Genomic DNA, 16840 nt, shown 5'->3' on the forward strand with positions numbered 1-16840 from the left:
TTTCCCAGCAGTTTTTGTTAGAGTGAGTTCTTACCATTCTATTCTTTAGCCAGTACCAGATTGCTTTGATGATTGCTGCTTTATTGTGTAGTTTCAGATTCAGTCTACTAGGCCTCCTTCCTTTTTTTTTTTTTAATTAGTTCCTTTGATATTCTTGACCTTTTGTTGAGAAGAGTTTCTTAAAAAACAGAATTAGTCAGATGTAGAAAGAGATACAAAAATTCACCAAAAAAAAGAACTCTTTATACACACAAACTGGTCAAATAAAAAAGGAAGTACAAACCCTCACTCAAGAAAACCATGCCGTAAAAACTAGAACTGGGCAGTGGAAGCTAATAAGTCCATGAGACATTAAGAAACAATCAAACAAAATCAAAAGAATGAAAAAACATAGAAGGAAATGTGAAATATCTTATGGGAAAAATAACTGACCTGGAAAATAAATCCAGAAGAGATAATTTAAGAATTATTGGACTACCTGAAAACCATGATTAAAAAAAGAGCTTGGAAATTATCTTTTATGAAATTATTAAGGGAAACTGCTATGATATTCTAGAACTAGAGTGCAAAATAGAAATTGAAAGGGTTCACCAATCACCCCCTGAAAGAGATCCCAAAAGGATAACTCCTCAGAATATTTTAGCCAAATTCTAGAACTCCCAGACCAAAGAGAAAATATTGCAAGCAGTCAAAAAGAAAAGACTGTGGAGCCACAGTCAGGATAACACAAAATTGGGCAACTTCTACATTAAAGGATTGATCAGAGGGCCTGGAATATCATATTCCAGAGGACAAAGGAACTAGGACTTCAAACAAGAATCACTTACCTACCAAAACAGTATAATCCTTCAGGGGGAAAAATGAGTATTTAATGAAATAGAGGACTTTCAAACATTCCTGATGAAGACCAGAGCTGAGTGGAACTTCTGACTGTCAAATACAAGACTCAAGAGAAGCATAAAAAGGCAAATGGGAAAGAGAAATAAAAAATTTCAATAAGGTCAAACTGTATACACCCCTATATGGGGAGATGATTCTTGTAATGCCAAAGAGCTGTGTCATTATTAGGGCAGTTAAAAGAAGTATACATAGACAGAAGACAAGAGTGTGGTTGAAATATGATGAGATGATATAAAAATAAAATTAAGGCATGATAAAGAGGAATGCATTGGGAGGAGGGGGGAGGATAAAACAGAATGGGGCAAATTATTTCACATAAAAAGGCGTGAAAGAACTTTTACAGTGACAGGGAAGATGGGGGAGAGGGGGGAGTGAACATGTGAAACTTACTCTCATAAGAATTGGCTCAATGAGAGAAGAACATATACAATTATTGGAGATAGAAATCTATCTTACCCTATTGTAAAAAAGAAAGAGAAGGGGATAAGAAAGGGAGGTGGGGATGATAGAAAAGAGGGCAAATTGGGGGAGGTGGTGTTCAAAAACTAAATGGGTGCAGGCCTAGAGACAGGAGGTCCTAGGTTCAAACCCGGCCTCAGCCACTTCCCAGCTGTGTGACCCTGGGCAAGTCACTTGACCCCCATTGCCCACCCTTACCAATCTTCCACCTATGAGACAATACACTGAAGTACAAGGGTAAAAAAAAACAAAAACTAAATGGGTGGGGGAAAGGATGGAGAGTAATACATAGCAATTATAATGGTACAGAATAGTTTTACAGGTCTCTTGAATAAAGGCCTCATTTCTTGAATACATAAAGGAACAAACAAGTCATTCTCCAATTGATAAATCGTCAAAGGATATGAACATGCAGGTCCTAGGCAAAGTAATTAAAGTTTTTAATAGTCATGCAAAAAATGCTCCAAATCATTATTAATTAGGGACAGGCAAATTAAAACAACTCTGAAGTACCACCTCACACCTATCATTCTGACTATTATGATAGAAAAAGAAAATAACAAAACTTGAAAATGTGGGAAAGTTGAAATACAGATGCATTTTGGGGCGAGTTGTGAATTGATTCAGTCATTCTGGAGAATAATTTGGACCTATGCCCAAAGGACTATAAAGTAATATATACCCTTTGCCCCAGGAATACCATTACTAGGTTTGTATCCCAAAGACATAAAAAATAACAAGAAGAAGGACCTATACATACAAAAATATTTAAAGCAGTTCTTTTTACAGGACTAAATAATTAAAAAGTGAAGAGATACTCATCAATTAGAGGTTGGCTGAGTAAGTTATAGTTTATAATTGAAAGGGAATGTGTGACTTCCTGCAGCCACAAATTAATATATTTGTGGGTGGACACCTGAGAAAGAGAGTTAGAAACAGAGGGGAAATGGGTTAAGGGAATAGAGAGCAAGAGGTAACACAACAAAGGAAGAAAGACTCGGAGCCAAAGGCTTCAAGAACATGGGATCCAGCATGTGTGCTCCTCTGATGGTGGAGAGAGAGAGAGAGAGAACTACACAAGTCCCCAATCTTTTATTGGAGAATCAAGGAATGGGGAATGGGAGGTAGCTAATGAACATGTGGCATGGCACATTCTCTCTCTCTCTCTCTCTCTCTCTCTCTCTCTCTCTCTCTCTCTCTCTCTCTCTCTCTCTTTATTTTAATTTTATTTTGAATATTTTCCCATAGTTACATGTTTCATATTCTTTCCCTCTCCCTCAAACCTCCCCAACCTCTCCGTGGCCAATGCACAATTCCCCTGGTTTTTACATTGATTAAAACCTAATTCTATATTATTGATAGTTGGACTAGAGTTATCGTTTAGTGTGTACATCCCCAGTAATATTCCCATCAGGCATGGCATATTATTTAACATTGGCTCACTTGACAACCACAAGATCAAAGAGGAGGAGGTTAATCAAACATGTGACCTCAATAGGGAATCTGGTCTGTTAAGGTAGGAGCTAGGAACCTGTGGCAGCTAACACCCTGCCCAGGAATTCTCCTTACCTTTGGATTGTAGGTTTGGAGAGTGGTCAGAATTAATAGAGTATCAATTAAATACAATGATCAAGAAGTAATATGACCTTGAGTCTGGTACATGGCACATAGGTTACAATTAATACATCAATAATACTTTCAAGATTAGAATATACCTGCGATGCCACAGAATACTATTATGCTATAAGAAATGGCAAGCAGGAGGTATTAAAAAAAACCCTGGAAAGACATATGAATTGAAGCAGAGTGAAATGAGCAGAACCAGGAAAACATTGTACACATTAACAAGAATACTGTACAATGAACAATTGCGAATAACAGCTATTCTTAGCAATAGTAAGATCCAAAATTATCCTAAAGGACTCAGGTAAAAAAATACCATCTGCAAGGGGGCATCTGGGGGGCTCACTGGATTGAGAGCCAGGCTAGAGATGGGAGATCCTAGGTTCAAATGTGGCCTCAGACACTTCCCAGCTGTGTGACCCTGGGCAAGTCACTTCACCCCCATTGCCCACCCTTACAACTCTTCTGTCTTGGAACTAATACATAGTATTGATTCTAAGATAGAAGGTAAGGGTTTTAAGTAAAATATCATCTGCTTCTAGAGGAAAAGAACTGATGGAGTCTGAATTTAGTCCAAAGCAAACTTTTTTCACTTTTCTTAATTTTTTTGTTTGTTTCCTTCCACAAAAGGATTAATATGGAAAAAATGTTTTACAGAAAGGCACATGTAAAATCTATATGAGATTGCTTATCTTCTCAAGGGAGTAGTGATTAGGAGTTGAGGGTGGTGTGAAGAGGGAGGTAGGGAGAGAATTCGAGACTCATTCTTTGAAAAATGTTGGAAAGTTTTTACATGTAATTGGGGAAAAAGTAAAATTAAATAAAAAAATAAAGCATAGGTTATCATCGATTCAACAAGCATTTATTAAGTACTTTGTATGTGCTAGACACTGTGCTTGGTACCAGTGATACAAATTAAAAAGTAAAAAAGTCCCTTCGCTTAAGAAGGAGGAGCCTGAGGAAGAGCTAAAGCAAAAATATTTCTTCTCACTTCATCATCTTGACATCTTGATTCACCACCTCCTCCACCAACAAGTTTTATTTTTATTTTTTAAAAACCCTTATCATCTGCCTTAGAATCAATACTATGCATTGGTTCCAAGGCAGAAGAGTAAGGGCTAGGCAATGGGGATTAAGTGACTTGTCTAGAGTCACCCAGCTAGGAAGTGTTTAGGCCAAATTTGAACTCAGGACCTCCTGTTCCTAGGCCTGGCCTTCAATTCACTGAGTTACCCAGCTGTCCCCAATAAATTTTATTAAAAGTAAAAAGTGTTGCTCTATTTGAGGAAACAGATAACCAGTGAAATCTCTGGTGTGTAGTTCTATGTTCTGATTCCTGGCTCTATTCTTTTTTTTTTTTTTTTTAATTTTAAACCCTTAACTTCTGTGTATTGACTTATAGGTGGAAGATTGGTAAGGGTAGGCAATGGGGGTCAAGTGACTTGCCCAGGGTCACACAGCTGGGAAGTGTCTGAGGCCAGATTTGAACCCAGGACCTCCTGTCTCTAGGCCTGGCTCTCAATCCACTGAGCTACTCAGCTGCCCCCTCTATTCTTTTTGAAAGTGAGTTGTACTCTACTTGCTTCTGTTTCTGTCCTTGTGTGGTATAGTCAATAGAACACTAGGCCTGGAATCAAGAAGACTCGAATTCAAATCCAGCTTCATTTACTTACTAGCTATGTGACCTGAGCAAATCATTTCAACCTCTATCTGTATTTGCTTCCTCATCTGTAAAATGGGGATAATAGCACTTACTAACCAGAATTGCAGTAAGGATCAAATAAGATAATTCTGTTAAGTGTGTACAATGATGCCTGACAACAAAGTAGATATTTATTAAATACTTGTTTTCTTCCCCTCCCTCCTATTAGCAAGAGTGCTTATGGGAAGTGTAGTTTTTCATTGGTGGAAAGAGGGTCTTAAGTAACGTGGGAGATTAAAGTTGGGCAGTATCAGGGAGGTCTAATGACTTTTGAACTCCATTGAGAGAAGAGGGGCCAAGGGGTGCAGGCATACACTGGCAACAAACTAATTGCTAGGGAAGATCACTGCCATCCCTGAACTGAATGTAATCTTGAGCAGTTGGAGCCTTGTCTGTCCCATTGATCCATCTATGGAAAGATCTTCCTGGATAGAACTTTGTGGTTTCCCCCTTTTAATTTCCTGCCCCTGCTCTGCCTCGTTGTTGCATGAAAAACTGGCTTCACTCACCCTTGGAAATTTCCTACTTTCTCTAAACGTTATTTATTGTATACTTTTATAGTAGGCTTTTGTCACCAGAAAAAGACAAATAGAATATTATTGCATTCCCAGAGACCATTTGGACTGTAAAAGAGGAAGGGAAAAAGAGAACCCAGGGACCCAATAGATTTAGCCTTGATCTTATATTATAGTGTACTTTTTCTTTCCTCCCTCCTTCCCTACCCTTTTTCTACAAAAAAAGCTTCTCTTGGAAAATGGTAATTATGATGGCTGTTACTTTCCAATTTCATAGGGAGCTCATGAGGATAAAAGAGATAATGATGTCCACAATATATTTAGCATTCTTTGGGGAATGGCAGTACTACAGCCAGATAGAATTCTTTTTTTTTTTTTTTTTTTTAAGAAACCCTCATCTTTTGTCATGCTAATTTCCATTTCTCCTGTAGACAAAACATACTTGTTGAACATCAATTTGCTGGAGAAGATAAGGGAAGATTGGCAGAGTGAGCACATCAAAGCCTGTGAGGTAAATTTGTCAAGAAACTGCTCTGGGTAGGAGGGAGTTCTTACAACTGACATCTGAAAACAAAGGATTTTCTCTACAATATTAGATGCTGAAATTGTCATAGAATTTTAAGATATAAAAGCTGGAAAGGACAGGATGACTTCTTAGATGGCTTTTATTGGCTCCCGTTTGAGAGATGACATAAAGACCCAGAGAGAGGACAGGATTTGCCCAAGGTCTTGGAGCTGCTTTGTGGAAGAACTGGGACTACAACTCAAATTTCCTGATTCCCAGTTCAGTGTCCTTTCTGTTAAAATTTCAGAATATTAAGGTTACTAGAACTGAGCTCTATTTTAAAGTTTTCTTTTTCAACCTCTTCTAACATTTCTTAGAATATTTCTTGTCCTTTCAGTTACTTTTTTTTTTTTTTTGACATTTAGGCAGAGGTTAGACTAAGTGTAATTTTATTTTTATTTTTTGAAGAACTCTTACCTTAAAATCAATAAAGTAAAAAAAAATTACAAAGCATTTAACATAGTACCTGGCACATAGTAGGTACCATATGCTAGCTATTATTATCGTGATCGTCATGGTTATTTTAGGAATATGGTTTGGGTATTTAAATTCTTAGAAGAGTTTCCCTAGTACCCTTTCAAGTCTTAATTATGCCTTTGGTTCTGATTAAACATTCTCTGGGCCATCTAACCTTTGTGGAGACAGGGGAGGAAGGAGGACCACAAAAGGAATTGAAAGCATAGTAAGGTAGGAGATTATGGGAGAGGAAGGCAAAGTAGATGTATGAATCAATTTAAACTCATTCAAAATAAAAAATAAATTATTATTTGAATTTGTATTGTCAACTTTTAAAACAACTTTCATGTGCATTTTCATTATATCCTCACAAGAAAATTATGAGATACACAGGCCAGATGTTTTTCCCATTTTATAAATGAATAAATTAAGGTAGAGAGTGATGAGACAGATTTTCCCAGTTGCACATTTTCAATGATCTAGTCAGGGCTATAAATCTCCTGGCCTAAACCTTTTAAAATTACATCCTGTTATCTTTCTAAAAGGTGCAGAGGTTGGTGAGTGAGGTGAATTCCACTAAAATAAAAAAATAGAGTTTCAGGTTATTCCCTCCCTATTCTGTTTTTAATTGTGATTGTTTATTAGAATTAATTTTAATTCTCTGAGTAATTAACTAAAGGGTAGGAGAGGGTTGGTCTAGGAATTTCCTGGGTGATAGAAACCAATTTGTGTTTAATACACAAATTGGGCAATGGCATTGATCACAGAATTTTTTTTGTGTTCCTTAAGTTATTGCCAATCTAAAGACTACTCCTTTCCCTGCATAAATGTATACATCAATTTGTGTCTCTTTAGTTCTTTGAGATTCAAGAATGTGAACGAATAAACTATTTCCGGAATGCATTGTGGGTCCACATGAATCAGCTGTCACAGCAATGTGTCATAAGTGATGAGGTAAGTAGGCCAATGTCATTTCCAGATCGGTTAGGAAAATATTGTACTGAATCAGAATCTTAGAACTGGGAGCGTGGGGAAGGAGAAAGAGAGCTGGATTTGTAGTCAAATGACCTGAGTTCAAGTTCTGGTTCTTCTTGGACAAGTTATAGAAATACTCTGAGGCTCGATTTCCTTATATGCCAAAGGAAGGGAGACCATTCTCTGCTTTTTAGGTGTTTTCTAGTTCTAGATCTCAAATCCTGTGGAAGATGATTACAGACCCAAAGGAAGGAACTTGTTCATACTTATATACTGAGTCAATGCGGAACTGAAATTAGCATCAAGATCTTTTGTTTCCAAGCCGGATGCTCCCATCTGAATACGTGTTCATCTATAGATAGTAGAATTCTTATATATATAGTATATATATATATTATATATAGATAGTAGAATTCTATAGATAGCATATTGTCTTAAGTTTTTTCCTTCTAAACTTAATGAGCATCAACAAAAACAAGCATTCAAAATGTAATATAAAATGTTACTTATTAATATTAAATAAGAAATAAAATCACAAATAAAACATAGTATCCCATATGTTGTAACAAAAAACATAGTGAATTAACAAACACATGCCTGAAAAGAGAAATATGGCCAGTGCCTCTTTCCCTCCTTGATCCCTAAAGTAAAGAGAAACCTTGAAGTCTGGACAATGAAGAATTTAAACAGCCATGTGATCATTCGAGGGGAACTTTTTTATTTAATTGTGTCCCAACCTGTCCTGATATAAGGGATGATTCATGACAAATAGGAGACTATGCCATGGGGCTTGTTGCCTCTCCTGTAAGCATGGTTCTGCTTATGGGGGGAGGGCAGTCTGTGAAAGAACTTTAGATTGAGATATTAGACATTAGATGATAAAATTTGCATTTCCCATGACATCTTCTTGCTTTGGGGCTTGGAGACAGGATCAGCTGTCTGGCTTGGAAATCTGGCCATAGCACCTATGGCTACACAGCTTAGGCTAGGTAACTTAGGCTATACAAAAGATCACAATGCATAGCTGATACCTTGAAGGAGTTAACCTGGGGAAATATATTGGTTCCAAGGCAGAAGAGAGGTAAGAGCTAGGCAATGAGGGTTAAGTGACTTGCCCAGAGTCACAGCTAGGAAGTGTCTGAGGTCACATTTGAACCCAGGACCTTCCATCTCTAGGCCTGTCTCTCAATCCACTGAGCTACCCAGCTGCCCCCCACAATCCTCATTTCTGAGAAATCCTCAACATCTCCAACCTGCATGAGTTCTCAGAGGGCCCCTCTGTCCTCAGAAGGCCCCTAGCCTCCATGACCTTACATGAATTACTTTGATATAAAGTACATTATAAAATAAATCCACACACCTAGAATTAACTTAGTAACTCACTTATGAGAAATAACAGGTAATATCCTGAGACTACATTTTTGATCTGGTCAAGCTTTTACCTAGGATTGTATTCTTACTATAGATCATACAGTTACAAGGTATTAAACTAAAGGAATTCTTCAGTAATACAAATGAGAGTCTGCTTAATTAAATTTCCTTCTTTGGTGAAGCCTTTTTCTAGTTATGTTGATGTTTTAGGTAAGTTTATGCTGTTGAGTGGTTAAAATACAGGTCATAGACATAAGATGAAAATTTTTACTTCAAAGCAAAATTATTATACAATTTTTGTGTTATCTGATGCACTTGGTCCTTCTAGAGTTAAGAAACCATGAGGTTAGGATAATAGAAAGGTCATTGAAAAACATTACCAAGTTATCTTTTTTTCCAAACAAACTCTGGAAAGAAATCTTAGTTATGCATTGACTCTTCTTTGTGAATGAATAGTATTATATTTGATAGAGTTACTCTGCCTTTTGATTTATTCACTTCTCTTTTTATTAGATGTTTGAAGAAGTCCGCAAGAATTTAGAAATGTGTAGCATTGAAAAAGACATTGAATATTTTGTAACTCATCGAAGGACTGGACAGGTGCCTCCAGGTGAGTGGTTCAGCAGGGTTAAGCAGTCCTAGGAGCAAACTGTCAATGCATCCTGTGCTTATATTGGAGAACTGACTCTTGATATCCTATTTCTTGATGACTTTTACAGCACCCATTTTGTATGAGAATTTCTATAACTCCCAGAAAAATCCAGTACCAGGAAGAAATCCAGGACCTAATGTGGGAAGGTAATAATGGACTAATAATTTCATCTTGTTTTGAAGACAAAATTTTTTCTTAAAATTTATTTATATTGATATCTTTTGTTTCCATATGCCCTCATTTAGAGATATAATCTCTTACCTTTCCTTTCCAGTGAGACTTCACTTGTAACAAAGTTTATAAAGGGAAGAGAGAAAAAGGAGTTCAGCAACCCCAACCAACACATCCACTTATGTTTGACAGTAAATGTAGTATTCCCTAGCCTAGTTCCCCACCTCTACAAAGATCAGAGGAGGTACATTTTTGTGGCCAAATTTGGTCATAATAATGAAACAGTGCTATCAGTTTTGTGTTTGTTTTTGAAGAAAAAATTTTCAAATGCTTTTTTCCTCTTAATTTCTTATGGCAAATTTAAATTGATAACTTATCTACTGTATTCTCTAGGTAATATTACTAGAGATTTAACATTTAGATATTAAGGTATAAAATAAAAAAGGAAAAAAAAGAGGTCCAATAATTTCACTGTTTCCTTCAAACATAGCTCAGGTAGAATCATAAAAGATACTCTCAACTTCAAGTAATTATTGTAATACACTTAAAGAATGCCCAAATCTTAAAATACGTAGGTGCTTTATTGATTTGGGATCTCTTTTCAGCAATGTAGATTGCAACTACCTACGCTGTGCAGAAATTATGTATGTTCTCTCATTTGTTTCCTATAGTAGTCCTACCCAATGGGTTAGAGGACTTCCTCACTTTCTTCTGACATTATAAGAGTACTCTTGGTGTCTTTCCACCTATTATCCCTCATTCTTTTTTTTTTTTTAACTTAAAATTTGTTTGCTTGTTATATTAAAATTCCCAGGTAATTCCCTTCTTCCTATTCTCCCCTCTCTGCCCTAGAGAAGGCATCATTTGGCAAAAAAAAAGAAAAAAGAAAAAAAGATTTGTATATATAAAACTATGCTTGTTTGTTTCTATTTATCAGTTCTTTCTCTGGAGGTGGGTATACACAAGTCATTCTTCATACAACAATTCCATTGCTGCATATAGTGTTCTCTTGGTTCTATTCGTTTCACTCTTCATAATTTCCATATTTTTCAGAAATTAACCTGCTTGTCATTTCTTTCTATGCAATAGTATTACATCACAATCATATGCCACAACTTGTTTAGCCATTCCTCAACTGATGGGTGTCCCTTCAATTTCCAGTTTTCAAAGAGAACTGCCATAAATATTTTAGAATATATGGGTTCTTTTCCTTGTTCCCTGATCACCTTAAGAATTATACCTAATAGTGGTATCACTGGGTCAAAAGGTATTCACAGCTTTATAATTTTTGAGTATAATTTCAGATTGCTCTCTAAAATGGTTGGATCAGTTGACAACTCCAACTATAGGGTATTAGTGTTCCCAATTTTCCACACCCCTTCCAACATTTGCCAGTTTGCCTCATTCATGGTTCATGAACTGACCATCGTATCTTCTCATTATACATTTCCTTGATGACATCCTTTATTTCTGTTCTTCAGAGTTCCTCATTTTTGGTTGCCCACACCCATCCTGAACCCTCTCTGGGATATTTATTTTTAATTCTAAGGACAGCTGTATTTCCTGTCTTGTTGTTGTATACCAACACTGGATTAGATCTTGGTATTAGAAAGATGGGCCTTTGCTTATTATGCAACTATGAATAGAATAACTTTTTATCATTATATATCAGAAAGGGAATTGGGATTCTAGAAAATGTATATATATATGTATATATATATTTACATATCTGTGTATATGTCCAGAATACAAAATATTTCCAGTGCCTGACAGAAGTTGAGTTATGAAGTACAATAAGAAACCCAGTTCTATAAAGTTGTAGTTTCATTTCAGTTAAGTTCAGAGGGCTTCTGATCCAAGCTGGGCTAAAGGTAATTATGGCTTTTAACATTTGAAGTATGGACTCCAGCAGAGTAGTGCAGCATGTTGTATATTTTATTTACAATTTCATAGAAGCCCTCAACCTAGAAACCAAACCTGATACTGAATGATGAGAGTGGCAACTCACTGTAAAATAGACAATACCAGGGGAGTATTGACATAATTGACTTAATAAAAAATAGACATAATCTGAGGGGAGAATAAAATGTACTTTTTATCTTTTTTGCAGAAGAGGACCTCTACCAATTCCTCAAAATACAACAGGTATGCTAGGGAAACTCCTTTTTAATATTTAAATTAAATTCTCTATAGGACTGGTTATCTGGAATTTGACAAAGCAAAGGGAACAAGGAGTGGAGCTAGTTTGTGAATTAGATCATTACATGAATGAAAATGAGCCTATAACACTGTTTGTGAGAATGAGGTAGTTGGTTTGTGGCAAATCTATTTTTGTTCTTTAACCAAGGGGATTTAGTTCCTGAAGTACCCCAAGCAACTTCTCCCAGGCACTTTCCTCTTTGAGCAGGGTTTGGCAGCTATCATGAAGCCAGAAAACTGGTGGTTTTCTTCAGATTATATCCAGGAAGGTAAATAAAGAGCTTGGACGAGCTTCTGTAGGAGACAGACACCCCCAAATTAACAGACTATGCACTTTATAACTTGCTTACTTCCTCATGAAGATTTTCACTGGAAATTGAGCTGATTTTTCTCTTTCCCCTCCTTTTTTGAACGCATACTGCATGCGCAAGTCATAAGCATACAGTTTAGTTCTTAATTGCCCTTTAACTGTTTCTTGTGGTGTGGGTTTTGTGTTGTTTAAATAAGATTTAAACAGTATTTCATAATGATTCCCTCACAGTGTTCAGTATGACCTTAGGGATTAACACATCAAAACTTTGGTTATATTGTGAGTTCTTTGAAGTCAGAGACTGTATCTTGTCTCCTCCCACAATGTTTTTGCATAGACCAGGGAGTTCATAATTCTGGGTCTTCTATTCAAGAGTTCCAAATCTACCAAAATATATTATTGTTATCCAGTCTGCATCTATCCATCTTCTCCACAAGGGGAGATATGGTTAAATGTTTTAGATCAGTGATGGGCAAACTTTTTAAAGATGGGGCCAAAGGAAAGGAAACGCTCATCTGTCAGTCTGTTTCTTTTTTTTCTTTTTTTCTTTTTTTTTATTTGTTAGAAAAATTTGCTATAGTTGTCAGTCTATTTCTAAGGCAACTCTTTCGAAGTTTCATTGTATTGTATCTTACTCATTGCATTCGTCAGATTAGGAATAATGTCACACAGTGGATAGAACATTTCAGGGGGGCCCATATGGCCCATGGGCCGTAGTTTGCCCATCACTGTTTTAGAGAAATCCGGACATACTAGGACTTTAGCCTGATCTCTGCTCATCTAACTACCTTATCTATAAAAGGAAATGGGCTTGGTTTGGCATAGTCTGGTTTTGATGAAACTATGCTAGCTCTTAGTGGTCACTGATTTCTTTTCAAGATGCCTTTTTAAAAAGTCGCTTTAATAACATATCCCCCAAATTTGCTAGATTTTGAATTCCAGCTCAATAGCGTATGGTTTAAAGAATGCATGTACTGTTACAAAATTTGAGACATTGGTTTATTCTCATTCCTTCTATTATAATTCATGTTTCATGACAGCAGTTCTATTGTCTGATAGTCTTGTTTAACTCAGGGATATAGTCTTTCTACAATACCTTGTAGGATTCTTCTGAGAAAAACTTTGTAAAGCTCAAAGCCTTGTATGTAAGTTATTATCAGTGGAAAAAATATTAGCTTTATCTTACCTTGTATTCTTTCTTTCACAGAGGATGGTGATTACTCTTTGGTAACTGAAAGCAATACTATCTATACCCAGTACCAATGGTAAGAACCTCTATTCCAGTTTGATGTTAATTTAGGACAGCTATAGTTGTAGAACCATTTTCCACCATTGATAAACATACTGAACTACCTCTGGGTACATGGCACTGTTTAGAGGAATGAACAGGAAGGCATGATAAGATGGAGAGAACACAGATCTTGGACCCCAAAGACCTGAGTTTAAGTCCTAGTTCTGAAACTGAGTGACCTCAGTAATATATTTTAACTTTGAGTGCCAATTTGCTCCTCTGGTACAATGAGGATAATAATAATTGGGCCACTCTTTTCATAGGGTTGTTGTGAGGAAAAGACTTCACAGGCCAGAAAGTGAGTTCTTAAAATGCTAACTCATATTTTACAAGTGTCAACTCTTATCTCTGCCCTGAGAGGAACTGTGTAGAAGTAGATAAAGGGCTGACCTTGGAGTCAGGAAGACCTTGTTTTAATGCTGCTTCTGATGTATATGACCTGTATGATTTTGGGCATGTCATTTAACTTGTCCCTGGCATTTCTCTAAAGAAGATGCCAATGTGAATGGTAGAAGGAACTTCCATAATTGGAGTTCTTCATACTGATGAAATCAGGAATCTGGATCCAAACTCTTCTACAATTCTCAGAAACAAAGAACAAAGCTTTTTTTTTTTTTTTTTTTATTTTTTTTTTTAAAATCCAAAGTTACCTTTAATTCTCATGTTTAGGCAGACTTTTCTCCATCTTATATGTTTGCTCTATTTATTCTTTTCATCTTTCCTCCTTCTGGTTCATATATTTCTAGAAAATAGTAATTTTATTTTATTGAGCTACCTATGCATTATGTCTGCATGTAGTAAATGTTTAATAAAGATTTGTTGATGGATGGATTTAAATTAACACTTGATTCTCTGGGTTGTTTCATTTTCTTATTATTTCCTGGTTCTTTATCTTATCTTCTCAAATAGATTCTAAGCTACTTGAGGGAAACTACAGTGCTAAGCATAGAGTGACACAAAAATGCTGACCCAATTAGAATCTCTAGCAGTTTCATTAAGCTGTTTAGTAAGAAATAAATGAATTTGTTTCAAAGCAGCTTAAAGCAAGTAAATGAGTTCAGTTAACATTTTTATATGGAAACAATTTTAATGACTGTATAATCAGGTTTTTTTAAATAACTCTTTAGCCTTTGGAATTTAAGTATGAATAGAATATATTCATATATATAAGTTCATTAATTGTTTTCATCTGTTGTGGACTTCATCTGGACTGCTAATTTCTAATTCTTTAGTTGTAACATTTTAAATACACAAACAGAAACAAAATCTGCGCCCTGGGAATTAAAAAAAAATCTCAATTATCTATTTTTTGGGACATGATCAATGTAAGAATCTGGTTTGCTTGACTACAAATGGTAGTATGAGAGTTCTTGTTTTTCTTGCTTTCTCAATAGTGTGGTGGGGGGTGGAGGTAGGAGGCAGAGAAGGTAGTTCTTCATTTGAAAAGATATTAAAAAATTTAAAAATATAAAACATTTAAAATAAGACAGCTATCACAAAGATGACAAAAGAAGGGAATAGTCAATCTTGGAGGGAGTATGGGAAGAGAGGTATGGTAGTGCATTGTTGGTGGGGGTATTAGAAAAGGCAAATAATCTTAATTACCATAAAACATTACTACTATCAACACAAGATCTAGTTCACGGCTATATACATATATAATATATATAAAACATATATAATAACTTCATTGATTCAAATTGTTGAATAATGTAGAAAAATGTCATTCTATGGATTGGCTTCTTGCCATTTCCTTTCTTTTCTTAGAAAATATACTTTTATTTTTGCTTCCACATGTACATGAACCTGAATATACACAGCCTCACACATCTACATGCATACATGCTCTTGGTCATCTCACTATACATTGATCAGCCATGAATTGTTTCCCCCTAATACAATGTAATTTGTTATCTTCTTTCAGGAATTGAAGACTCTCAACATAATGCTTCTTTGACTAGAAGGAGTCAATTGGGAGCAGATTTGGCTGCCATTTTGTATTAGTCATGAAGACTTTGAAGTGAACTGTTTCTTCTGTACCTTTTTTTTATCTTTTCAATTGATGACCAAGTTTTTTTCTATTTGTCATGGATGGGTTGTTAAAATTCCTTGAAGACTCCACAAGATTCCAGTCAGAAGTGATTCCTTTCTCAGTCAGTGGTAGTATTTGTGGATAACCTTTTGTTTTCTATTTGGAAAGCGTGAAATATTTATAGAATTTGAGATCTGAATCTTTGTATAGCAGAAATATCAGCAGAATTATTATCAGTGTAAAAAGTTTTTTTGGGGTCAGAGGTAATTTAATAAGGAAAAAGGAAGTTCTGATATTCCTACATGATTTTCAGTAGTAGTATTATTTTGTTGGTGGAAGATTCAGAACTTTAGAGCTAAAATGGACTTTAGAAATTATCTCCTCCAGTCTTAACTTTCCAGGTGAGGAAACTGGGGTCTAGAGAGTCTATGTGATTGTCTAAGGAATTAATGGCAAAGGTAGGATTAATATCTATGCCTTTTGATTTCCAGAACTCCTGTTTTCCCTTCCTGTAGTGTGACCAGTTATAGTCCTGCTGAAATCTAAGATAATTTTTTCCCCAGGTTGCTTTACTGTTGAAAAACATTTAGGGCTGGTCAGGATCTACAATTTCATCGGTGAAGGCAACTTATGATGTGGAAATTCCTTCTACTAATGCTGTTGAGATACTCATTGGCAACTTAAAATCTTTTTTTTTTTTTTAAACCCTCACCTTCCATCTTGAAATCAATACTCTGTAGTACAGAAGAGTAGTAAGGGCAAGGCAATGGGGGTCAAGTAACTTGCCCAAGGTCACACAGCTAGGAAGTGTCAGGTCAGATTTGAACCCAGCACCTCTTGTCTCTGAGCCTGGCTCTCAATCCACTGAGTCACCTAGCTGCCCCCTGGCAACTTAAAATCTTAAAAAAATTGCTTGGTATTCATAGCTCTTTCCAACTTTGAGACCAGCCCTTTATCTACTATACTGTGTTCCCTCTATTGAAAATACCAAGAATGAAAGTCCCATTCTTGTTTTTTAGGATAGATCACTGATGAATAGTATGTAATCTCTTCACTCTTCATAATAATGATTTTGCAGTTATGAAGTCATTGACAGTTGGGTTTTCTCAGGGAAAAAAGTATGTTTATGTATCTATATATACACACACAGGAATATACATGTATATAAGTATAAGAATAATAACATACTCCCACAGGTAGATTGTGGGGTATATGTGTGTGCATGTCAAACACATGTGTTTGTTCATGTTTATGTATATGTGTACACACATATTGGACTTTGGACATTCAGACATACGAACTTTGAACCTCAAGGGATATTTCAGTAATCTTTCTGTGACCCTAAGATATAATATCTGAATTAATAGGGGTATTATCCTATAAACTTCTAGAAAACCCTTACCATCCTCCATGTGTTCAATACATTTTAACCACCAACTTAAAAAATAATAGCATTTGTGTAAAACTTTTTCTTTAGAGTGCTATAAATGTTACAAAGGACATTACTGTCTATAAACTGTAGCTTGATCCTCTAGCACTTTAGAGAAGGAAACTGGTGGAAAGCAAACTGAATACATGCTATTTTCTTGGATAAGTGCCTAGTGGATTTGAGGGAGGTA

General features: G+C 35.8%; 1 protein-coding gene across 1 annotated transcript in view; it reads left to right on the plus strand.

Annotated features, from left to right (window-relative positions):
* Positions 1-15177, plus strand: part of PSTPIP2 (proline-serine-threonine phosphatase interacting protein 2) — an 80405-nt gene extending 65228 nt beyond the window's left edge. Inside the window, exons 9-15 of the mRNA XM_044657835.1 lie at positions 5631-5710; positions 7076-7174; positions 9080-9176; positions 9286-9364; positions 11500-11534; positions 13106-13163; positions 15114-15177. Coding sequence (XP_044513770.1) covers positions 5631-5710; positions 7076-7174; positions 9080-9176; positions 9286-9364; positions 11500-11534; positions 13106-13163; positions 15114-15120 — 455 coding nt within the window. The 3' untranslated portion in view covers positions 15121-15177. The remainder of the gene's footprint in view (positions 1-5630; positions 5711-7075; positions 7175-9079; positions 9177-9285; positions 9365-11499; positions 11535-13105; positions 13164-15113) is intronic.
* The last annotated feature ends 1663 nt before the right edge of the window (positions 15178-16840 follow it).

This window comes from Gracilinanus agilis, chromosome 1 (assembly GCF_016433145.1).
Source record: "Gracilinanus agilis isolate LMUSP501 chromosome 1, AgileGrace, whole genome shotgun sequence".
Taxonomy (NCBI): domain Eukaryota; kingdom Metazoa; phylum Chordata; class Mammalia; order Didelphimorphia; family Didelphidae; genus Gracilinanus; species Gracilinanus agilis.